Genomic DNA, 26364 nt, shown 5'->3' on the forward strand with positions numbered 1-26364 from the left:
TTCAACTCAAAGTCCCTGGGACTCCTGTGGGAAGAGTTTGAGCCGTAATTTAGAAGTGAGTGGTTTGAAGAGAAACTACCCCCAAAAGCAAGATGAGTGTTACGGATATGGGAAACTGCTGCAGCATACAAATCATGATAGAAGGCCAAATGGACAAAAACCCTGGGGATGCAGACACTGTGAGAAAGCTGTCAGCCATATCCCAGCACTTGCGTATAAACCAGCACTAACCACTTCTCTTTTGCACAAACGCAAGAGGGTGCCTCCTACAGAGAAACCTCATATATGCACTGAATGTGGGAAAGCCTTCTGCTATAAGTCTGAATTCATTAGGCATCAAAGAAGTCACACAGGGGAGAAGCCTTATGGATGCACTGACTGTGGGAAGGCCTTTTCCCATAAGTCAACCCTTATTAAACACCAGAGAATTCACACTGGGGTTAGACCCTTTGAATGTTTTTTCTGTGGAAAAGCCTTCACCCAGAAGTCACACCGCACAGAGCATCAGAGAACACATACGGGAGAAAGACCCTTTGTGTGCAGTGAATGTGGGAAATCATTTGGTGAGAAGTCATACCTCAATGTCCATAGAAAAATGCATACAGGAGAAAGACCGTATCGTTGCAAGGAATGTGGAAAGTCCTTCAGTCAAAAGTCATGTCTCAACAAACACTGGAGAACTCATACAGGAGAAAAGCCCTATGGATGCAGTGAATGTGGCAAAGCTTTCTACCAGAAACCAAACCTCAGCAGACATCAGAAGATTCATGCAAGAAAGGATGCCTACAGGCCTGAAAATGTAGTAATTGTGGGAACTCCTTGAGCAAGATGGCTTCAACCTATAGAAAGGTATTTATCCTCAGGAGAAATCAATGCATTTTTTTAAAGATTTATTTTATTTTTATTGGAAAGGTGGATATACAGAGAGGAGAGACAGAGAGGAAGATCTTCCATCCTATGATTCACTCCCCAAGTGAGCACAACGGCCAATGCTATGCTGATCCGAAGCCAGGAGCCTCCTCCGGGTCTCCCACTTGGGTGCAGGTTCCCAAAGCTTTGGGCCGTCAACTGCTTTCCGGGGCCACAAGCAGGGAGCTGGGTGGGAAGCGGGGCTGCCGGGATAGAACTGGTGCCCATATGGGATCCCGGGCATGCAAGGCTAGGACCTTAACCACTGTGTCACCGCGCCGGGCCTCGCAATTTTTTTAAAAACAAAAAGTAAAATAACTGTAATATTTAAACTGATAAACTGTACTCTCTACTTTATGAAATCAGCATTAAGTGTAACAGAAAAAGGGCAGGTTGAAAAAAATTTCAGGTCATAAATACCAAAATAATACCAAGCAGAATTGAGTAATATGCTTAAAGAATGATAAATTATAATAATTAATTATAGATTAATTATAAGATTATAGAATCAGTTTAGTAATGGGAAATATGTCAATAAAATTATCTTTAAGGAGAAGACTCATGTTATTAACAGATGCTTCCAACGTTATTTGATGGCACTTAAGCCATATGTATATATATATTTTTAAGATTTATTTATTTTTTATTGGAAAGGCGGATATACAGAGAAGAGAGACAGAGAGGAAGTTCGATGATTCACTCCCCAAGTGAGCGCAACAGCTGGAGCTGAGCGAATCCAAAGCCAGGAGCCTCCTCTGGGTCTCCCACACGGGTGCAGGGTCCCAAAGTCTTGGACTGGCCTTGACTGCTTTCCCAAGCCACAAGCAGGGAGCTGGATGGGAAGTGGGTCTGTCGGGAGTAGAGGGATTAGAACCGGTGCCCATATGGGATCCCAGCACGTTCAAGGCGAGGACCTTAACTGCTATGCTATTGTGCTGAGCCCCCATATATATTTTTAATGAATTCAATATTGCTTTGGAAAGTTCAGTGAAAGCAGTAGAAATTAGCATAAATAATTGGAATAAAAATTGGCATAAATGGGATAAAATGATTCCTTTTTTCTGATGGCATGTCAACTTACCATTAAATGAAGCCACTCAGATAATTTTTGCATTCACAAATTTTTCAGTAAAGATAAGGCGCAGAAATCAAGAGCTGTTAACTATACTAACAATAAAGACCTAATAATTTATTTGGAACTTCTGGAATTACTCTAAATCCTTTGGTTTTGTTTGCTCATGTGAAATGAGTTCAGTTTATATAGACAATTAAATGCCCGAGCATCTAAGAAAAAAAAATGAAAAAAGAAACACAAGAGATATAAGAATATAACATTTTGACATATTAATATGAACTAATACAATTTTGGAAAGGAGCCGATAAATGTGTCAATGAAACGATAGAAAATTCAGAAACAGACCTTGGTAGATATGAGTTTTTCATATATGAAAAGAGTTGAAGTCATAAGCTATAGTGGGAAACAGTGATTTTTATCTTAAAATAATTGTTATAATTGGCTTTTAATTAGAGACAGTGAAGTTGTATCTAAAAGGAAGTTTAAGGCTTAACATTTTAAAGTAACAGCATTCAAAAAATCCAAAGTGACTCTACCCACCATAGAGTAGCAGGAGAAGATGTCCAATATAGGGTACTCAAAAACTATTTAAAACTAAGTTGACTTCATAAAAAGCGTAGTTCTTTGAGCGGCAAAGGATGTCATTAACAAACACAGAGGGTGATAGCAGGGAGTTACACTCACAGGTGATCAGGAATCTTACTCTAAAAAGAAAAAAAGCAGCTAACCTAGTAGCAAAATAGGGCAAAGAACATACATAGAATATGAATAAACAGTTGTGAGGAAAGCAAAACTAACTGATGAACCTATCAAAAAATGCTAAACTTCAATACACGTTAAGGAATGTGAAGTTCAAGTGAGCTGACACTGTGATTCTCATCAACTGAGGGTGGAAACAGATTTTGAAAAAGCAATACCAATTACTCCGCAAAGCAATCCAGTAGAATCTATTAAATTCAATTCTTTATGCCTCTTTGGAGAATCTTCCCCTTAAAAGTAAAACTTTATCCTGGCATCTAAGGAGTAGAGAAATGAAGATAGTAACTGTAAAATTGTTCATAATGGCAAAAAAAAAAAAAAATGCCCTTCAGTACAGAAATTGGGAGAAGGAAAGAACTATAGTATATAAACTATAGTAAATAAATAAGAATGTTTATATAATCATGAATGTGGACAAATTAAAACTCTGCTAGTGGATAGAATGTAATTCCAGTGTTTTCTTGTGTGAAAAAAAGCATGATATGTACTGTGGTAAAATATTACATTTTGAGAAATCATCAACAAAATGTCTAAGTGTTTATGAGTGATAAATATGTATTAATATATGTCTATGTGATTTTGTGTCATGGAGAAAAGTAAAGAAGAGAATGTACTGGGTTGGGGGGAGGTGGGATTGGAGGTATGGGGGGGTCGGAGGGAGAAAGAGATGGAAAGACAAAAAAAAAAGAACATAATGACTGAACTAAGTATGTCTCCAATGAGTAATAAAAGATACTTGGGCAAGATGTGAGGGGAAGGGAGACAGAATTTTAATAAGCTGTGGGATGTTTGTTGCAAATTAATTGAAAAGGAAAATTTGCATATACGATCCTATTTTTTAGAAAATATCAAAGCTATGTGTTTATGCATGTTTCTATAAATGATAAAAATGTGAAAGAACACATACCAAGTTATTCACATTTATTATCTTGGAGGAACAGTGTGTAGGTAGTTATTTAATTTATGTATCTGTATTGTTTTTTTAACAGTGCTTTTGTACTTTGAAACATAAAATAAAGGAGAAGCTATTTCAAAATGCCCGAAGGCTTTAAGCTGTTTTTGATTTTCTGTTAAGATGACACCTTGTCCTGGTTTTCTGCCTTTCCCTCAGCGCACTCCTGGGCTTGTCATGAGACTGAGAGGAAATATGTAGATCTGAAGCACAAAAGGTTTCTCACAGGTACAGAGTTGTGTTTTATTTCGAAATAACTTTAGATATAAAGAAGTTACTTTTTCTTTTTTCAAAGATTTGTTTATTTTTATTGCAAAGTCAGATATACAGAGAAGAGACAGGAAGATCTTCTGTCCAATGATTCACTCCCCAAGTGACTGCAACGGCTGGTGCTATGCTGATCCAAAGCCAGGAACCAGGAACTTCTTCCGGGTCTCCCACAAGGGTGCAGGACCCCAAGGTCTTGGGCCATCCTCGACTGCTTTCCCAGGCCACAAGCAGGGAGCTGGATAGGAAGTGGAGCTGCCGGCGTCCATATGGGATCCTGGCACGTTCAAGGCGAGGACTTGAGCCACTAGGCCACCACGCTGGGCCCTGACATAAAGAAGTTACAACAGAGTTCTTTAGCCTTCTCTCGGCCTCTTCTAATGTTATTGAACCTCAGCACAATTATCAAAAGAGGAAATTAACAGAGATATAATTGTCATGATTAAGCTGCAGTCATTTAAATTTCAGCAGAGGTGGGCTTTGGGCATTGCACACAGGAACAGGGGTTAAATGCCCACCTGGGATTCCCATATTCTCTATCAGGGTACCTGTATTCAAGTACTGTTTGGTTCCCAAGTTCAGATCCCTGCAAAGCACTTCTTGGGAAGCAGCAGGTGTTAGCTCAAGTTGCCGGGACACTGTTACCCGTGTTGGAGACCCAGATGAGGTTCCCAGCTCCTGACTGCCTCCTGGTTTCAACTCTGGGCTTGCAAGCATTAGGGGAGTGAGCCAGTGCATGGGAGCTACTTCCCTCAGTGTCTTTCTCAGACTTTTGAAAATTTCAAGAGCTTTCTCACTAATATTCTTTGTCTGATCCAAGATTCCCATGGTGCACCTGCCATTTCTTTCCTTCAATCCATACTCTCTCTTGCCTTCCATGACTTGGACTCTTGGGGAGACTATTGGTCAGGATTTTTTTTTTTTCCTGTGGAGTATCCCTCAATTTGCATTTGGACTAAAGTTTTCTCTGATTACATAGAGGTTATGCATTCGTGCTTAATACCAAAGAAGTGACATACCCTCCTTGGTCCATCATGTCAGAATACATGTTATTGACAGGCCTTTTAACCTTCAGCTCAATAAATTGTTATGGGGTAGATTCTAGTAATTTACAGCAAATAATTGATGGTTTGATATATGTATACATTGTGAATTGATTAAACCAAGTGAATTACTGTACCTTTCCCTTCATATACTTTTTATATTGAGGTTAATATGCTTGTAATGTTCAAGTACATAGTATGTTGTCAATGATAGTCGCTAGATCTCCTGAGTTCCGTGGAATCATATCATTATACATTTTGTATGTTTCAACGAACATCTTCCCATTTTATCCACCCCCCAGCCCCTGACAATCATTGTTCTGCTCTGCTTCTCTGAGTTCAGCTTTGAATTACACCTGCAAGTGTAAGAGAGACAATGCGGTGATTGTTCTGTTGGTGTGACTTACTTCATGTGGATGTCCTCGGGGTGATCCATGTGGCCAGGAATAGCAGGATTTACTTTGTTTAAAGCCTGAATGCCGCTCCACTTTATCCCTCCCGTTTATCCTCTCATCCACTGATGGACACTTATGTTAATTCTACATCTTGGCAAGTCTGGAAAAAGCTGCAAAATGAACATAGGAGTCTAAATATCTCTCAATGCACTGATTTAATTTGGGTATACAAAAGAAGTGAGACTGCTGGATCTCGTGGCTATTCTATTTTGAGATTCTTGAGAAATTGCTACACTATTTTCCTTAATGGTTGTACTAATTTACATTCCCTCTAACAACGAAGCTATCTAGAAGGCCATTTGGCACACTCATTGAAGCCAAGACACTCTGTAATTGGCTATGCATAACATATGAATTCCCAGTAATTAAAAAGTTCAGGGAGGAATGCTGAACTTGTTAGGTAAAAAGCCCTAAGAAAAAATTATCCTAAGAAAAAATTGTCCTTGTTCAAAGTAAGGGAAAGAAACCCGGAAAAGACTAGCAAAGAACTTTTCCATCATTTCCAGAATAGCAGATTATGTTAGATTTCTGCTGGTTCTTTCCAACACATTTTTTCAGAGTGGATGGAAGCAGTTGCCACCCATTCTAAAATAACTCCCCAGGTCTCTAGGATATTGGTGGAGGATCAGTCTCTGATTTGAACTAGCTAAAGCCATACAGATCGACAATGGCCCAGATTTCACGTCGTTCATTATCAAGCATACTTCTAAGGACTTGAGGAGGCCCCTCCACTCAACTTGGAGACCACAACCATCTCAACAGGTGGAGGGAACAAATAAGACCCTACTGAAAACCCTGGCCAAACTAAGCCAGGAACTCCACTTCCCTTGGATATCATTGTTGCTGATTGATGACTTTGTTAAGAATTAGGATTGCTCCAAAAGAAAAACAGATTAAATCCTTTTAAACTAATATGTGGAAAACCTATTCCTCCATACCTGGTCGGGGCCAGAAAGAGAAGCAGACCCCAAACAAACAGAACAACTTCTATGGGATACTCAAATAGGCAAAACTGTGAAAGCCCTCATGGCCTATGGAAACCATGAGTCATCTGCCTCTCAGACTTACCTTTATATTGGCTCCAACCAGAAGATTGGATCTACTTAACTACTTAAAAGGGAAGTATGTATACATGAGTGTAAATGTAAAAGAATAAGTTGCAATTGTTTATACCACACTCAAAGTACACCAAAGCCTTATATGTTAACAGCCAGAAATCCAACAGTTTGATCCTGTCGTGCGGTAAGGGAGTATTCCATCAGTACACTTACCCATGTAGGGGAGGTAGTTCATGGGTTCAGTCTCAGAGGATCAACTCACTAATGTCCCTGCTGCTGTCTGGCTGCTGCTGTCATGGTCTGGCCTCCAGCCCCGAGGGGTGCACGAGATTCTATTCCAGGACACCAGTGTTTCACTCTTTCATGTTGTGAGGCCAGAATTATCCTGATGCAAGACCCGACAAGACAAAAGAAAAAAAAAGTTACTGGCCAATACCCTTAATGATCAAAAGAGTGGAAATCTTCACCACAACACCAGTAAACCGGACCCAACGGCATATTAGAAACACTTTCCAAAAAAAACTAGAAAGATCTATTTTTATAGAAACATCAGTGTGAACGCTCATTTCAACTAAATAGTGTGCCACCACTGACAGCACTCCTTACATTCGCAGTTTTTCAGCAGGATGAGTGGCTGATCCTGAATAAACTGAGTTCTGATTAAAGGTCTCTCCATGTATTCACAGGGTTTCTGTTCAACACTTTTTTGATGTGAAGTAAGAAATGAGGGTTAAAAGCTAAACATATTTAATTGGGTAAGTATGATTTGGCTGAAATGTCTCTTTATGGAGATAATATCTTGACCTCACACACTGATTATAGAACTGAAACAGTAAAAAGACAAATATTCATTTTTTTCATATCCCAGACAAGTTAAGCTTCTTAAAAGGAAGTAAGAGGACTAAGCTAAAAATACTATCTGGGAAAGGGCAAGTTTATATATTTCACAAATTCAGCTAAGCAAATACTGATAAAAAAGGACATCTATTAAGAAGAAGAAATAATAAGGGCCTGGCGCGGTGGCGCAAGTGGTTAAGGTCCTCACCTTGCACACCCGGGATCCCATATGGGCGCCGGTTCTATCCCAGCAGCCCTGCTTCCTATCCAGCTCCCTGCTTGTGGCCTGGGAAAGCAGTCGAGGACGGCCCAAGGCTTTGGGACCCTGCACCCGCGAGGGAGACCCGGAAGAGGCTCCTGGCTTCGGATCGGCATAGCATCGGCCGTTGCGCTCACTTAGGGAGTGAATCATCGGACGGAAGATCTTCCTCTCTGTCTCTCCTCTCTGTATATCCGCCTTTCCAATAAGAAAATAATAAAAATAAATCTTTAAAAATGCACTTATAAAAAATAAGAAGAAATAATAAAAGAAATAATATATATGTTGAAATGTACACATGGAAGAGTCGTCAGTATTCTGCATAGGGTTATTGTTGACAGATTCACACGGGGGCGGGTGGTACAGCTTGTCGTAGAAGTGGAAGATGAGTGAGTATCTTTTGTGGATAGATGTATGTTGAGGATTCACTGAAATTAATTCTGGAATGTTGGCCTTTGTTGAAGAACTCCTGGAAGTGACTGAGACGGGAGGCAGCTCAAGTTTGAGAGAGGAGGAAGATTGAAATGAGCCTTGTGAGAAGACAGAAACTGTGTCCACATGGAACAATGAGCGCCATTCTACATCCCAAGGTGATTAGTCTGAATTTGTTCCTCAATGTATTCAAATGGGTATAATGCTTAACTCATAAATGATGCTAGGTAACATGAAAAAAGGATCTAATATAAATAGGAACTTACCAATAACAGCAGCTATTATGGGAAATATAGTGAAAATTAGAATACTGGGCTGCCAAAATGACTTGCAGACATCAAAATGAAGCCAGTTATGCGCTCAACTGCCAAATCCTTTATTCTTTCCCTCTACACCCACATGGTCATTGATCTAATATGGTCTAGGCAAGCTGGCAAAAACCTCTTGAAACTGTCCTATTCTAATTTTTATATTCTTTATCAGCACCATCATGTCTTTCCTATACAACCATAACAACCTCCTAAATCTTCTCATTATGTTCTAGCAATTTCTAATCGATGCAGCAAATCAGAGTGATAGTTGTTCTAGGCTTATTCTACTAAAAATCTAAACTCTTTGGTATCAGTAAGACCAACAGAGGGCTCCTAAATATGTCTGCAACCTTGTCTCACATTCTATTTGTACTTCTCAGAAATCCCTAGTCCTTTAAGCATACCAAGTTCTCCCTGCCCTGAAGAACCTTTCTAGAAATGATCTCAATCTGACAGTACACCCCACTGCCTAGCAACAGTCCTGCTGATTGCTGCTCATCACGCCTCTCAAATAGCAACAGATCTTAAAAAGAACATTTAGTTAATACATAATGTTGATTTTAAAAAATAACTATCATACTCGCTTCAGCAGCACATATGCTAAAAATAAGTGCTATCTTTTAAAAATATTTATTTTTGAGAGTCAGATGATTGTGTGTGTGTGTGTGTGTGTGTGTGTGTGTGCGAGAGAGAGAGAGAAAGAGAGAGAGAGAGAGAGAGAGAGAGAGAGAGAGAGAGAGAGAGATAAAATCCAGCTATTGGTTTACTTTCCAAATGCATGCGAGCAAGAACTCCATCTGGGTTCCCTTTGTGGGTGGCAGGAACCATAACACTTGGGCCATCAGCTGCTGCCTCTCAGCCATATTAGAAAGAAGTTGAATTTGAAAGCATTGGGAACTCAGCACTTCAGTCAGCACTCTAATATGGGATACAGGATTCTCACACAGTGGCTTAATCTGCTTTGCCCCAGTGCCTCTCAGTATCCTTTACCCTAAATAGGTTTTTCTTTCACTTTATTAAACTGCCAGTATAATTTTAAGTCAAATGTCCATCATTGTGGGCATGGGCAATGGCAAAGAGTCCAGCATCCTATTGTCAAGATATAGTAAACAGTTTCATTGGGAGTCCATTTGTGATCTAGAAGTAGAGATGCCTATTGCATTGTATCCTCACATCTGGATAAGATAGTCTCCATTACACAGCTACTGTACATCCCCTTAAATGAAAAGACATAAAACAAAATCAACAACAGGAAGAAAAACAGAAATTTACAATGCCATGAAGTTAAATAACATGCTACTGAATAACTAATGTGTCACTGAAGAAATGACTTTAGCCACTAGGCCACGCCGCCGGGCCCCATCCCTGAAGAAATGATAAAGAAAATCAAGTACCTTCTTGAAGAAAATGACGCTACTGCATGATCTATGAATCACTGATGAATTTGATGAGGAAGAAAGTGTTTTGAGGAGATGACACTTAAAAAAAATCAAAATCTGTGATATATGCTTTTCGCTGATCTTTGTTGGTGAGATATGTCTGTTGTAAGTAACAAATAGATGGGTTTTCTTTAAGTCCAGTCTACTAATCTATGATGTTTGATTGATGAATTTAATCCACTTACCTTCTGGGTTAATATGAATGGGTGGTAATTTGGTCCTGTCATTTTAGCAATGGGTTGCTCATTGGCTTAGTCCTCTGCTGTCATTTTACTGGGATGTTCTTCACATTTGCCTTCAGTTTTGGTTTTTACTTTTCCTCTTCTCTGTCAAGAGAACATCTTGAAGTATCCCTTAGAGGGGAGGTTTGGAAGAGGCATATCTTTTAACTTTTCTTTACTGTGGAAGAATTTTATTTCATTTTCAAAGACAAAGGAAAGTTTTGCTGGGAATGTTATCCTGGGCCGACAAGTTTTTGCTTTGAAAATCTGGAATTTGTCACTCCATTCTCTTCTTGCCTGTAGAGTTTCCTGTGAGAGGTCTCCTGTGAGTTTAATTGGTATTCCTTTAAGTGTCAGTTAATTTTTTTTTTCACGTGCACTGTGAGTTCTGTGTCCCTCATGGATGTTATTTCCTAATTCTTTCTCTAGATTAGGAAAATTTTCCCTTATTTTTCATTAAGTCCATTTTTAAAACCAACTTCTATTTCTGCACCTTCTAGGGTCCCATAACTCTTATATTTGGCCTTTTAATAGTGTCAATTCTAGAATATGTTTTTTAGCTTGACCCAGCTCTGCTTCCAACTTTTTGTTTGTTTCCCCCTGGTGACAGGAAATATCTTCCAATTCTGATTCTTTTGCCTCCTTCATTCTATTTCAGAGATTCTCCGCAAAGTCAGATATACAGAGAGGAGGAGAGTCAGAGAGGAAGATCTTATGTCCGATGATTCATCCCCCAGGTGAGTGCAACAGGCGGTGCTGTGCCAATCCAAAGCCAGGAGCCAGGAACTTCCTCAAGGTCTCCCATGCGGGTGCAGGGTTCCAAGGCTTTGGGCTGTCTTCGACTGCTTTCCCGGGCCACAAGCAGGGAGCTGGATGGGAAGCAGGGACGCCAGGATTAGAACCAGTGCCCATATGGGACACTGGAGAGTTCAAGGTGAGGATTTGAGCCACTAGGCCATTGTGCTGGGCCCTACACTTTTGATTTCCTCCACTGTATTCTTCATTTCTGATATATAAGCTTTCATTTGATTCATTTCCTGTGTGACATATCTCTTAAATGCCTTGAATTCCGTATTACGTGCTTCTCATTGTTGATAAGAAGTTTTATAACAAGTGTTTTGAATTCTGTACCCACCATTTTCTCAATGTATTCGTCAGTTAACCCTGAGGTTGGCAAACTCTGTGGTTTACTCCTTTGCAGAGGATTCTTCAGTAATATTTATTGTGTCTTTGTCTTTTGCACTTGGTCATTGTACTTCTGGTTATCAGATTATTCTTCTTTAACTTCCCCTTAACTGGTGGGATCTGACACTGAGCAACAGAATTGAACTGAGATGTAAAGCACCCAGCAGGGACCATGAATACATAATGCTGATGAGACCCAATGTCTCACTCCAGTTTTAGAGATTATTCTCTGAGCAGTATTATGCTAGAAGATCAACAGTTACCGAAAGTGGGTTAAGTTCTCAATAGATTAGTCCCTAACGATCCTTAAGTAAATGAAACCCATTCCTGGCTACACAGGGGTTCCAAACATTTTTTTTTTTTTCCTGTGACACAGTTTGAAAAATATAGATAAAACATAACTGTTTTGGAGACTTGAAAAAATTACCAATAAGCAAAGTTTTATGAGCTATTTGAGGAAATTTCTAACATGAAAAGAAAAAGATCAAAAGACTAAGTTTCCATGTGGAATTAGTCAATGCAAGCAACAGAAGAAAACTGTCAAAGAAATACAATGAATAACTTGTTAGAGGATCTGGTATTCATTAAGAGGTAATAAAATGTGAAAAAAGAAACTGCAAAAATATTCATGTAATGTTCTTAGAAGATGAAAACATCTTTTGTTTTGTTTTGAAAAAAAAAAAGTGAAATTTCCTGTCTAGATCTCAAATGTGCACGAACTTCTGGTTTTCTTTCTTAAGGGACCGGAGAGAAATCACAGAAGAAGTTGGATTTGTGAAATTGACTCATGCTGTGGAAAAAAATTCCAGGAAAACTGGAGACAGTGCAAAAGTCCGTTCATGTTTCTGGGTGGAGGTCTTTAAGCTCTGATTTAGCCTTTCACTGACCTGCGTTGGGGAGCACCAGTGCTTGGGCCTTTACCACAGAAACGGGGAAAGTCCAGGCTGTGAGTCAGTAGGATATAAGGTCAGGGTAAAGAGGACAGAGCGACTGAAGTGGGTCAGCCATCAGGACTATGGCGGATCAGTTGTCTAGCTCTTGAACTTGTTGAGCTGGCAGATTGCAAAAAGGAGAGCTAGACTCGTCCTGCATACATTGCTCTGTTTAAAGGCCAAAAGGTGAAATCCCAGTGACAAGAGTTGCCCAGGGAGCAATAACAAACAACAGCTGTCAGGAGGGAGGCTGTAGGCCCCTGTTTCTTAATCTGTCTTAAAAGAGGCCCAGATGAGGGGCTGGCTCATAGTCCTTTCCCAGGCATGCTGCCAGACAACATGGTTAATACCCTACTAGGAACATGAGCTCACAGGCCAAAATAGCCTCTCCAAATAAGACCACATTCTGTGATGACCAACTTGACAAATACAGAAAAACTGCATAGCGTGGCGAACACCTATTTATAATTCTTAAAAAAAAAAAAGCATTGCAAAGCAACATATGTCGTCCAAAAAAAAAAAAAATAATAACTAGGAACCAGAATGCTACCCTTCATTATAGAAATTCCTCTTCTGAGACAGAAAAAGAAATGGATGTCCTTTAGCAGTGGTTGCTAATTAAGAGAGTTGGGGAGGACCTGGGTATAATTAAAATAAAAATAATAACAAGTAGAAGAATTAGAAGGAAAAAGTCTAAAGATACCCAGATAATAGGCAATCTTCCTAGAAAGATCAAGAAAATATTTAAAAACAAAAAGTTGGAAGCAGAGCAGGGTCAAGCTTGAATAGATATTCAAGTAAGACTGCAATGATAACAATGTAGTATGATTCACTAAAATCAAAAATAACTGGAATGAGGGGTCTGGTGCGGTGTCAGTGGCTATTCGCTCACCTTTCAAGCGCCGGGATCCCATAGGGGCGCAGGTTTGTGTCCCAGCTGCTCCACTTCCATCCAGCTCCCTGCTTGTGATCTGCCTTTGCAATAAAAATAAATAAACCTTTAAAAAAATAACTGGAATGGATCAATATTCCATGCTCCCAAGAAAACCCAATTAGAAACAAATCAGAATTCTCCAGATGTATGAATTTAAAATAATCCCAACAAAAATTCTAGTTGAATTTTTAATAACTCAAATTAGCTTCAAAATTTATATAAAGAAGCTAGATAAACATTATAATGAAAAAAGAATAAAAGAGTATTTTGTTTTTCCATTTTTTTAAAGATGTATTTTATTTTTATTAGAAAGGCAGATATACAGAGAGGAGGAGAGCCAGAATGATTCTCCGTCCAGTGATTCACTCCCCAATGCCAGGCCCGTGGCTCTACTTTAAAAGATGGAAAAGCTGGGCCTGGCGCGATAGCATAATGGTTAAGTCCTCACCTTACACACCCGAGATCCCATATGGGCGCCGGTTCTAATCCCCGCAGCCCCGCTTCCCATCCAGCTCCCTGCTATGGCCTGGGAAAGCAGTCTTGGGATCCTGCACCCACATGGGAGACCCAGAAGAAGCTCCTAGCTCCTGGCTCCTGATTGTCTCAGCTCCAGCTGCTGGGATGCTTGGGGAGTGAATCATTGGACAGAAGATCTTCCTCTCTGTCTCTCCTCCTCTCTGTATATGACTTTCCAATAAAATAAATAAATAAATCTTTAAAAAAAGTAGAGCAACAATAACTAATACACACCAGTATAGGCGTAATAAATACAGAGGAAGAGACCACAGAGTCAGACACATATATATTCTTAAGATTTATTTATTTTTATTACAAAGTCAGATATACAGAGAGGAGGAGAGCCAGGAAGATCCTCCGTCCCATGATTCACTCCCCAAGGTAGCGCAAATGCCGGTGCTGTGCCGATCTGAATCCGGGTACCAGGAACCTTTCCGGGTCTCCCACACGGGTGCAGGGTATACTCTAGTTTCTCTTCAGATGGTATACATCTTTTGCCTTTTACATGTTTTAACATTTGGTAACAAAGTAAGATGGCAGAAAAAAGCACAACATTCTGAATGGATGGTCGAGGAGAAATTATCCAAACTAACTGGTGGAAGGAGAAGCCTGGGTTGCTTGCCTAACATTACCTGATTGCATTATCCAAATGGATTTAATAAATAAATGTCGAAGATAAAACTATAGTTTTGGATAAACAGGAGAAAATCTTTGTGAAAACCAGACCAGAGGGTGGCACTGCTACCGTTTGCTACTCCAGCATCCTATGTGGTTTTTTTCCCACTTCCAATCCAGCTCCCTGCTAGTTGTATGGGAGAAGCAGTGGAAAATGACCCAAGAGTTCCGGCCCTTATCACCTGTGTCACAGGTCACAATCAAACTGCTAGCTCTTGGTCCAGTAATGGCCATTGTGGTTATCAGGAGTGACCTAATAGATGAAAGCGGGTTCGCTCTCTGTAACTATGTCAAGTAAATAAATTTTGAAAGAAGAGAGCTTCACAAGAAAGTTTTTTTTTTTTTTAAGATTTTATTTTTATTGGAAAGGCGGATATACAGAGAGGAGAGACAGAGAGGAAGATCTTTCGTCTGATGATTCACTCCCCAAGTGAGCGCAACGGTCGATGCTATGCCGATCCGAAGCCAGGAGCCTCTTCCGGGTCTCCCACGCGGGTGCAGGGTCCCAAGGCTTTGGGCCGTCCTCGACTGCTTTCCCAGGCCACAAGCAGGGAGCTGGATGGGAAGTGGGGCTGCCAGGATTAGAACCGGCGCCCATATGGGATCCTGGGCGTGCAAGGCGAGGACCCCAACCACTGTGCCACCGTGCCGGGCCCAAGATAGTTTTTTTTTTTTTAAGATTTATTTATTTATTGGAAAGGCAGATATACAGAGAGGAGGAGAAACAGAGAGGAAGATCTTCTGTCCTCGACTGCCTTCCCGGGCCACAAGCAGGGAGTTGGTTGAGAAGTGGAGCTGCCGGGATTAGAACCAGCACCCATATGGGATCCTGGTGGGTTCAAGGCAAGGACCTTAGGTGCTAGGCCATTGCCCAGGGCCCACAAGATAAAGTTTCATGAGGTAAAATAACATCAAATACCTCAACATTATAAGGATTTCTGTAAAACAAAGGACATCGCACGTAAATATAATGTAAGGAAGACTGAACAGAAAAAGATACTTGAAAGTCAACAGGAAGATGTTAGTGACTCCAATAAAAATACTGATTATGTTTATCAAAGACTAAAATAAAATGAATTATATATCTATACTTATTAGTACTTAGAAATGCAAGCTCAGGCAGTAGTGAAATATCACATTTCATCTGTTAGACCTGGAAAAGTAGAAACGTGGATAATGATGACCGTATGTGGAACACAGGGATTGTTACAGGCTGCTGGCGGAAGTATGAACTAGTGCTGTTGCTCTGTAGAGCCACAGTATATTACTGAGTCAAGCACCCTACTTTTGGATATATATGTTCCTGTTAAGCTAAGTTCCCTAAAGTGAAAAATAATGCAGAAGAATGTGCACTGGATGTCTTAGCAATGCCAGAACATTCTATATCATGAGGATTATTTAATTCTCAAAGGAAATGTCTTTATTTCAATTAATATTTATTATTTGATTAGCACCCAGGTTCTATTGAAGTTATTAATGTTAATTTGAAAAAAAGATTATTAATTTACAAAAGATTTGGCTGGTAGAAAAGAGAAACTCAATATTACATTTTTATTAGTCTAGTAGTTTTTATATCTCAGCAATATCATTTCTTTTTTTTCAGAAAGCATGAACTCAGTTTTTCTAAGTGAATTTGAACCAGCCTTGTCATCCTGTTTGTCTTCTTAGTGAGTTAAATAAATCGTTCAAATGTAATTATCATGTATTTATAAATCATATTGATTGTTGGAAATTATATTGTGACAACTTGGAAGGCCTCATAGAGATGCCCAAATGGGCTCATAGTAGGAGTTCATTACACTTTTTAAGTATTACTTGAAAAATATACCTCATGAATTATTTAAGCAACTAAAATACAAGCAAATGAAATTGTATTTTCTCAAAAACCATTTACTTATAAGGCTTGAATAACATGGAAGGAATCTTAACAGCTTGCTTGAGGGGTACCCACATATTGCTGTTGTTCTAGTTATTTTATGGGAAGGATAGCCAGAGTTCACTTTTGCAATGTCCTAGAAAGCCTTCACTAGTTTTAGGGCTAATAAAAAAAATCTATCTGTTATCACTAAAAGAGTATTGTTTTGCACAAGCATCCTATGTCAGCACAAAAAGCCACAGCACCACCAGATAGTCACAACCAGTGCCACAATCGTCCTGCCTTTAGCTCGCTTCCGTGGCACAGGCCTCCGCTATTCCGAGCTCCTTAAAACCTTTACAGACTTCCTAAATTGAAACCAGCAGACCTGAGCCTGGTCCACCTGTAACTACCATCTCATTAACTAATCTAACGGTCCTGCCAGGTGTGATCAAAGGTCCAGATCCAGGGAGCAGAGCGATACGCCCCTTAGGCCTTCTGGGAAATGTAGTCCGCAGCCAGAGCGATGCCGACTGCTCCGAGGGCATCGCCTGGAACCTCCAGAAACGACTAGTTCAGCTTTTTAAGTCGAGCCGGATCTACGCTGAGTGTACCGACGAATAGGCGAGCTGCAGCCGGGCCTCCAGGTGCCAACCTGGCTCGCTCACCCCCTGCTCGACACAGGAAGCACAGCCCGCGCTCCGGCCGGAAGTGGGGCAAACCGCGCGGCATTCTGGGGGCAGTTTGAGCGGTGGGGCGTCGCGGCGGCTGAGGGGGCGTTTTAACGCTAGTGAGGCGTGTCAGCAGCCCGTGGGCCGCTGGTGTTCCCTCCGACGGTCAGAACCTGCTGCGCTGGATGAGCGCGAGGGCCTTGCTGGCCGGCGGTGCCGCCGCGTCCCCTCAGAAGTTGTGGGCGCGGCGGGGGGCGGGGCGGGAGAGTGGAACATTCGAGCTGCACGCGCGGCTGACGGGGCGGAGCCTGCGGAGGCCCTGGGAGCAGCTGGACACGGCGTGCGCCGGGGAGAGCGCATGCTGCCGTGGAGAAGGCGTGCTCCGTGGAGAGCGCGTGCTCCGTGGCCTGCGGAGGCCCTGGCAGCAGCTGGGCACGGCGTGCTCCGTGGAGAGCGCGTGCTGCGGGGCAGGGGCGCTGCTGGTGAGTGGCCGCCCCTCCACGGTGGCGGGGAGCGTGTGCGACGTTTCGCGGGGTGTGATTGTGCCGGAGTGGGCGGCTGTGGGCACGAAGGCGCGGTTATCGGGGGCGGGGGGACTGTAAAACCTGCGTGTCCTGATGGTGGTACTAGGTAAATGTGTGCTGAGCGTGGACCGTGTTAACTGTGCCTGGTTGTGCTAGTTGGAGTTGGTTCTTGCCTTACTTGAGTTCTAGTTTGGTGCACTTAGGAACTGCTTGGGAAGCTTTTTTTTTTTTTTTTTTAGATAGTTCTGCATTTGTTTTGTAGTAGTTTGCCTTCCTCACTGGCCACTCCCCAGATCCCCCTTGCTGCCGCTCCATCTTCTCCCCGTAGTCCTAAGGACCTTTCGCTTGCTTTCCAGTTTTCCTTCGTGATTTTCCATGTTCATTGTCTTCACCTGTGGCTTGCTTCCTCTGCTGCGTCGGCCGGTTGGGTGTTAGCACCCTGCCCAGCGACCCTCTCCCTTGACCGTGGCCTCCCGGCGGAGTTTCACAGCAGGCGTTGTGTCCTTGGGCTTGCAGGCGCAGGGTTTTCATGTAACCCCAGGCTGGCCTTGGCCGAGCGAGGGGGCTGCCGGAAGAGTGCAGATAAGGCTCTGCGTTTGTTCTTTCTGGGCGCGGGGTAAAAGGCCAGTGGTTGCCAGGGGCTGCTCTTCTCGCGGTGGGTCCCTGGGGCACATGATAGCATCTGCAAACATTCCTCAAACCTGTACTCACAAGAAAGCTAATAATAGATGAGCCAAAGCGAATCACCTGGCTAAGCTTTTCCTTTACACCCTCCGATGAAAGACTTGGGAAATGAAGGGTTGGAGGCAAGGTTCCAGTCCACCGCATGAAGAAGCATGACTCTTAATTCTGGTGATTGTCTTTTAGCTCTTACTCTCTTTTTGTCTGACTGTTGCATTTCAGGTTTTGTTATTGCACAGTCGGTATTTCAGTATTCATTTTCCTTTCCTTTTGTTTTTAGGTTTCAAATGTTAATGACTTTGTTTCAGGTTTTTTTTTAAAGACTATATTTCTGGTCTTTTTACGCTTCTGCTAGTTCAATAAACAAATTTGTGTTTATCCCAGTAATAGAAAATTTATTTTCTATTTTGTATTTTACCTTTTTATTGTGCAGATTTGCCTTATTTTTCCCGCCTCTATGTTAGTTTGATTTCTACTGTTTTAAAATTTACAAATATGCTTTATTGGATTTAAATTCTAAAAAGGTTGGTTCATCCAAATTCAAGACATCCATGTTAATTTTAGTTTCTGTCTTATCTTTCCATTTTAATGTGCATAATTTACAAAATCCAAATTTAAATAAGATTTAAGTAAACTCAAACTCCAAACTGCCCACCTGTCTCTTTTTTTTCTTGTCTGATATGTTTTCTTCTGGCTTTGTTCCTTCTGAAATCAGTACTAAAAATTTGTTCTATGTACATTTATATGTATTTTTGAATTGTGTTAAAATACATAACCTCAAGTTTACCTTTTTTTAAAAAGGTTAATTTTACTTGGAAAGTAGATTTTAGAGGAGAGACAGATTTTCCACTCACTGGTTCACTGCCCAAATGGCTGCCAACAGGCAGGGCCAGCGCTGAGCTAATCTGAGCCATGAGCTTCTTTCTGGTTTCCCCAACTGGGTGCAGGCGCCCATGGAGTTGGGCCGTCCTCTGCTGCTTTCCCAGGTTAATATGCGGAGAGCTGGATGGGAAGTGGAGCATCCTGGAGTTGAACTGGCACTCGTATGGGATATTGGCATTAAAGGTGGAAGGTGTTAGTCTGTTGTGCCACCGTGACTGTCCCTGAAATTTAGCATTTAAAACATGCTTACACATGTGGCTCAGTGGCATTAAGTACATTCACGCTGTTTTGCTACAGTCAACACCACCCATCCATCTGCAGAACTCTTTGTATCTTGCAAACGAGAAACTCAGGTACCATTAAACCATTTCTGCTCACTCCCTCACTTCTCCAGTTCTTGGCAACCACTGTCTGCTTTTCATTAATTGGAGTATTTAGATGCATCATATATGTGGTGTTAAAATATTTGTCCCTTTCCGGTTGCTTAGCATAATGTCCTTGGCAGCCACCCTTGTAAGCCTGCATCAATGTCCTGTTTAAGGCTGAGTCATAACGCATAGGTTGTGTGTGGATAAGTGTTTTTTCTGTTCATGTATTACTGGATCCTTGCATTGTTTTCTACCTTTTGACTGGGCAGTAAGCAGTGCTGCTATAAATAAGGGATATGACTTCCCAAATCCTTGCTTTCAGTTCCTCTAGGTATAGACTCAGAGTAGAATTACTTGATCAGATATTAATTGTTTTTAAATTATTTGACTACAATACTATTTTCCATTTTTTTGAGCAAGTGTCAGTGGCAATAACTAAGAGAAATCTTTTTTCATGGAGTTTATGTAGGGGGTAAATGGGTAGAATACATGACAAATGAGGTTTGTAAGATTAAATTGTTATAAAGTAATCTGACTAGGTTATTAAAAATGTACCTCAAACATATCATTTTTTAAAATATATTGTAAAAATGAGTTTTTTATTCTATCACACATGGTATATTGTCATTTCCGTATGTCATTTTTGGTATTTATTTAGTATCATTTCACTTACTCGCTCAGTATCATTGTGGCGTGGGTATGATTCTCATTTAGCATGAAGAATCTTGGATTTCTAAATTGTACTATAGTCTCAACTGCTAAGGTAACTCAGAATAGCTAGAATTTGCTGTTTCATTTTTATTTGAAAGAGAGAGAAGCCGATCTGGTTCAGCTGGTTTACTCCCCACATGGCTGCAATGGCCAGAGTGAGTGCAAGTCCAAGGACTCTGCACGCTGCACCTCCCCCCGCCTTTGCTGCCTTCCTGTGCAGTCAACAGGGAGCTGGTTCAGAAATGAGCCTCGAGGACTTGAACCAGTACCCAGATGGGATGCTGGCACCATACCAGCTGTACCACAGCACTGGCCCGAAGAATAGCTAGACTTTGAATGCAATATTCTTACTCCAAATCTCAACAGGTGCAGATTTGAGTTGGTGGGTCAAATTTATATCTGTTACTGTATCAAGATTCTATCTTTATATACTTAGAGGATATTTGAGGTTATGTGTGGACATTATTTGGTTTCTAGACTCTTAGTATCTCTCGGCGGATTTCATTCAGGCTGAATTGCTGAGTCTAAATTCTCCAGACAGCGTCTCCAATGTAGTGTCCAAGGGGTGTGGGTAAGGAAGAGAAGTACTTGCAGCTTCATCGTATCTCAGATGACCGCGAAAGTTGATGGCTTAAACAGTGATAATTGTTTCTACAGAAGATGACTTCGCTGCCTGTTCTGACAGGTGCCTCATTAAGTTGCAGTCAAGATATTTGCAAGGGTGCAGTCGTTAGAAGACTGGTCCAAAGTTAGAGTCAGCTGTTGAAGCCTCTCAGTAGAGCTCTCTGAGTGTCTTCATGGGTTGGTGACTGAATCCCTTTAAAGTGCATGAGCCCCGCCCCCAAAAGAAATGTAAGACAGAACTCCATGTCTGCTAGGGCCTACCCTTGAAAGTTACACAGTGTCAGCTCTGCAACATCCTGTTGTACAGATCAGCCTTAGTGTGGGAGGGGTCCACAAAGATAAGAAAACGAGAAGACTGATTATTGGGGGACCATTTGGAGGGTGGTTAGCACAGGAATCCAGTGAAAAGGCATCAGGTAAATTGCATTTATGTCGTAAGCCCACAGGTCCAAGCTCTACAAGGATAAGACAGATTTGTGGATGTGAGTCAAAAGCCTGAGAAACAAGTATCTATCATGGAAGATCTGTGACGTCAAACGTGTCCCAGAGCCTGGAAGTTATCAGGAAAGAGCAGGCCCTGGAATTACTGGAGCTGGATTTTCTCTCAAGAATGAGCCAAGTCTGAATTACATTTCAGCCATCTGCAGTCAGAAGTAGCTGTGTGACAATGGAACAGTTGATCCAGATGATGGAGAAGCAAGGTAAGGCTCCTCAAATGGGCAAAATTTCAGAGAGCGAGAAGTCGTACATTCAGGGACAGTGTTAGTGTTGAAGAGTTAGAATTTGATTTCTTTGTAATAATTTTTAGGATATATTTTCATGGGTACGCTTAAATGTTAACATTAAGCACAGATTTCTATTCCATCTCTTCTAATCCACTCTTCCCATTCCTTACTTCAACTACTTTAAATATTTTTGGTTGGATATTCTGCCATGTATCTCATTTTCTTGAATTACATTTCTGTATTGCTATGCTTATTTTTTTTTCAGCTTTTGGTATTTTTATTGACTTTTTGAAACATTTATTTGAAGCACAAAATTCTTCCATCTGCTGGTTCATATCTTAAATGGCCCAAACAGCAAGAGTTTAGATACGCTGAAGCCAGGAGCCAGGAATTCAGATTTGGTCCCCTGCATTAGTGGCAGCCGGGGCCAAGCATTTGGGCCATATCTGCTGCTTTCCTGGGCTGAATATTAAGCAGAGCAGCCACAACTTGAACTGGGACCTCCAGTGTGGGATGCCATCATCTCAAGTGGCTGCCTAATTTGCAATACCACAACACTGGTCCTTCCTGTTGACTGACTTATTTAATTTATTTAGTGGCCCGCCATGATAGCCTAGTGGCTAAAGTTTTCGCCTTGCATGTACCAGGACCCCGTATTGGCACCAGGTTATTTGCTGAGCTGCTCCACTTCTCATCCAGCTCCCTGCTATGCCTTGGGAAAGCAGTGGAGGACGGCCCAAAGCCTTGGACCTTGCATCTGCAAGTGTGGGAGAGCTGATTCACTCCAGTGGCCACAATGGGCTCTCTTACTTTTTTTTTTTAAGATTTATTTTTATTGCAAAGTCAGATATACAGAGAAGAGGAGAGAGAGAAAAATCTTTCATCTGATGATTCACTCCCCAAGTGACTGCAGCAGCCAGTGCTGTGCCGATCTGAAGCCAGTAGCCAGGAGCTCTTCCAAGCCTCCCTCCCATGCAGGTGCAGGATCCCAGCCTCGACTGCTTTCCCAGGCCACAAAGAATAATCGAGATTATTTTTTTTAAGGATTTGTTTCATGGGCAAAGTTACAAAGAGAGAGAGATCTTCCATCTGTTGCTTCACTTCCCAAATGTTTGTAATAGCTGAGGCTTGGAGGCTGACGCCAGGAGTCCAGAAAGTCCTCCAGGTCTTTTGTGTGGAGTCCAGAGAATTGGCCCCTATTCTGCTACTTTCCCAGACACGTCAGCAGGGGGCGGGATCAGAAATAATGCAGCAGGACTGGAACCAGTACCCATGTGAAATACTGGCACTGCATCACTGTGCTGGCGCCCGCAAATTCTTGTAATAAAGTCAATCACCTTAAAAGCATCTTACTCATTAAATCTTTCTGGTACTTATTATATAAGACAAATAAAATTTCCTCTAAGGAATAAGATAATCAAATCCTATGGAAATACTATGTTAGATTTATTTTGCGTCATACGGTTTGCCCTCCAGAAATTCCCATCAGACCTATATAATCAGTCATCACTATACCTTTTAACGTGTATAACTTAATGGTGTTTAACATTTCTCATAAATCTTAGGGCCATTCTTTTAAATGACACCTTCTAGAGGAATTTCTGTTTCTTTGGGTAGAACTCTGAAGCAGATGTGTTTTTTCTTCCATCAGGTTGGTGTTCTCGGGACCCTGCCCTTCGTGCGAGAGGAGAGGACGCATCCAGATCTCTGGTAGGTTTTCAGCAATTGTTTGTTGTATTATTTTAGCGGTGTAGTTGCAGTGAATTGGTATAAACTACCGTAAATTTTTAAAAAATGGTGAAAAGATGAGGAAAAAGGTAAACAAAATCAGAACCCAGACCAATTTGAGACATGACTGCATTGAGTAAACACATACAAGATTAATAAAGCTGAGTTTAAATTTGAGTAAGATCTTGCAGTGTTTGTGAAGAAAAAACTTCAAATTTTCTAAAAAAAAAAAAAAAAACCTTTTCATTGGATATTACATAAAAAATATAGTTCTACAGATATTCCAGAATTCTTATAATTTGAAATTCAGTTTTTGAAGATTAATCATGGTCAAACATCAAAAGCCAAAATTATCTGAAGAATAAATGGAACATATGTCTTTCATATGATCCTGCATATGTTTTCTTGAGTTGAGCTTTTGATACAAGTTGCTGAATTATACTAATTTTATTCAGCGAAGTGTTATATAGTTTTCCACATTATATTATAGTCTTAGAAGATGTAGTATTCTGGAGCACGTTATAGAATGCAGAATAACTGATTTTTGGAATAGTAAAGAAAATTAAGACTTTAAGAAAATAAAATGTGTTCTTCATCAGCCTTACTACAGGATTCCCTTCTGCTCTTATTCTTTGTGTTTGTACCAGTAAGGTTATGCACATTCCTACAGTTTGAACTGAATCATATACCTTAGCTTACATTTTCCTTATCAGGAACATGGACACCCTTTTTCTGACCATATAGTCATATAGCTCATTCAGTTATTTTTCCTGCTAGCATGGTGGTTTTTTGGTCCTTGTCACACTTAGAACCAAATCTTACGTAGGTTCATGTTAATAGGCGCATGGCTTTTGTTATCTTATAAAGTATATGACACAGGTAAGTTTATTTCATGCCTTTGTTGCAACATTGGTAAAAGGGGATGATAATGGCACTTATCATATAGGAATATTAAAAGTTAAATGCATATAGCATGTGCCCCATAACTTTATTTTGCTTTGTGTTACTTTATTAATTTTTATTGGAAAGTCAATTGTACATAGAGGAGAGACAGAGAAAGATCTTCCATACAATGGTTCACTCCCCAAGTGACTGCAGTAGCCAGTGCTGCGCCGGTCTGAAGCCAGGAGCCAGGAGCTCTTCCAGGTCTCCTGTGTGGGTGCAGGGTCCCAAGGCTTTGAGCCGCCCTCCACTGCTTTCCCAGGCCGCAAGCAGAGAGCTGGATGGGAAGCAGGGCTGCCGGGATTAGAACCGGTGCCCATATGGGATCCTGGTGGGTGCAAGGTGAGGACTTTAACTGCTAGGCCACTGTGCTGGGCCCGTAACTCAGCATTGTATGATTTTCAGAATATGAACATTTGTCGTTCTTCCGTGCCTCAATATTTTGTTTTTATGCTGTTGTGAGTGGTACTGCTTCCTTAATTTCATTTATGAATTTGCTGTGTCTCACAATACAGTTGACTTTTCTTACTGATTTTAATATACCTCTCTGAATTTGTTTATTCAAGTAGAATTAGTGTTTTTTTTTCTGTATACAAAATTATATAAGAAAAGACAGTATTATTTTCTCGCAGCCTAGATGCTTGTTATTTTATCTTGCTTAATTTTCTGTAAGGTTTCTTTTACAGTGTTGAATAGAAAGGATGAGAGTAGGCCTCTGAACTTAGGGAAAAAACATATTTCACGATTTAAATTATTCCTTAATTAAAATATTCCTTTGAGGTTGCAGAAGATATCATATATCATGTTGAAGAAAGCACTTTGTTTAGACTGTTGTATATTGTTTTTAAATCATGAGAGGGTGCTGAAGATAATAGTTTGGCTTTGTCTTTTATAGTATTGCTGTTCTATATTCTATATTAGTGTTTTGGATGTTAATCCAGCATTTTAGTGGTATACATCTTCCTGTTGGGTCCATTTTTTTTTTTCTTGATCATTTTTATTGGAAAAGTAGAATTAGAAAAAGAGGATGGAGGGAGAGAATCTTTGATGTACTGGTTCACTCCCCCAGTGGCGACAGCAGCCACAGCTGAGCTGATCAGAAGCCAGGAGTTTGTTCCAGTTCTTCCAGTTGAGTGCTGGAGCCTAAGAACTTGCGCGAGCCTCTGCTCTTTCACAGGCCATAGCAGAGAGCTGGATGGGGAGGTGGAGCAGCCAGGACTGGAACTTCTGAGATGCCAGCAGTACATATAGAGACTTACCTGCTAAGCCCATGGACATGGCCCATGTCCATAATTCTTTCTTGTATTGGGTTCATTAGCATTGAGCATGTCTGTGTCTTATTAATAGTGATCTGTAGTGTTTGTGCATTTAATGTCTGATTTTAGTATTGGGGTAGGATTGGATTCAGAGTTAAGTTTTCTGTAATTTTTTCCTATATTTTGAAAGTACAGAAGTTAGTGTTAACCATTATTTCTTTATTATAATTTACCAGTGAAGTCATCTGGGTCTGGGCCTGAGGTTTTTTACATGTTTTTGTGGTGGGTAGATTTTGATACTGGTAGTTTAGTCACTCTTATACATTTTTTTCTTTTTGCTCATTTCATTAGTTTGTCTTTCTAGAATGCTTGGATTTCATTTATGTCATCTAATTCATCAGTGTATGATTGCTCATATTTTCTAATACCTCCTTATATGAGCTTAGTAGTCATTTTTTTTCATTCCTGATTTTACTATGTTTTTATAGACTCTCCACCCTCCTTCATCAGTTAAAAGTTTGTATATTTTTCTTTTTGAAGAATGAATTGCTGGTCTCAATGACTTGCTCTCTGGACTCCATTGAGTTTTCAGTACAATGTTTGTTATTTATTTCCATCGAGTTATATTGGGTTTATTTTCCTCCTTCCAGTATCTTAGGATGTGTGCAGTTAGCTATTGATTTCAAATCTTTTTTTACTGTGACTTTTCATTGTTGCTTTAAACTTAACTTTACTGGCATTGTATTTCAGTATGGCATGTCTTGATTTTTATCCATCTCAAAATGTTTTGTAATTCCCACTGCAATTTTTTGATCCTTTGAGTACTTATGAGTATTACTTCATTTTATAAAATTTTCTTTGCTGCTAATTTCTAATTTTTATCAGTTGTGAACAGAGAACATATGTTGTATAATTTTAGTCCTTTTAAATTTATTGAGACTTCTTTAAAGCACATATATATATATGTTATTGATCTGGGAGAATATTTTATATACATTTGTAATTGAAAAATTTTTCTCACACATTTAGAGTTTGTCCCTGAATCTGTATACTAAAGCATACTAACAGAAAAAGTGAGATCGTTAAGTATTAACAGGAAATTGTTCTGATGGATGCAGTAAAAAGGGAATTCAGAGAG

At 40.5% G+C, this 26364-nt stretch overlaps 3 protein-coding genes across 3 annotated transcripts in view; 2 read left to right on the top strand and 1 right to left on the bottom strand.

The window, feature by feature from the left end:
- The window catches only part of LOC121153685 (zinc finger protein 420), a 363018-nt gene extending 362087 nt beyond the window's left edge, over window positions 1-931 (top strand). Inside the window, exon 16 of the mRNA XM_040976377.1 lies at window positions 259-931. Coding sequence (XP_040832311.1) covers window positions 259-823 — 565 coding nt within the window. The 3' untranslated portion in view covers window positions 824-931. The remainder of the gene's footprint in view (window positions 1-258) is intronic.
- The window catches only part of LOC121153689 (zinc finger protein 566-like), a 221779-nt gene that overhangs the window by 60513 nt on the left and 134902 nt on the right, over window positions 1-26364 (bottom strand). The window lies entirely within an intron of this gene.
- Window positions 20206-26364, top strand: part of LOC121153686 (zinc finger protein 850-like) — a 277443-nt gene continuing 271284 nt past the window's right edge. The window contains exons 1-2 of the mRNA XM_040976382.1: window positions 20206-21276; window positions 22952-23010. Coding sequence (XP_040832316.1) covers window positions 21243-21276; window positions 22952-23010 — 93 coding nt within the window. The 5' untranslated portion in view covers window positions 20206-21242. The remainder of the gene's footprint in view (window positions 21277-22951; window positions 23011-26364) is intronic.

This window comes from Ochotona curzoniae, unplaced genomic scaffold, assembly GCF_017591425.1.
Source record: "Ochotona curzoniae isolate NIBS_2020 unplaced genomic scaffold, NIBS_Ocur_1.0 contig_2699, whole genome shotgun sequence".
In the NCBI taxonomy this organism is placed as follows: domain Eukaryota; kingdom Metazoa; phylum Chordata; class Mammalia; order Lagomorpha; family Ochotonidae; genus Ochotona; species Ochotona curzoniae.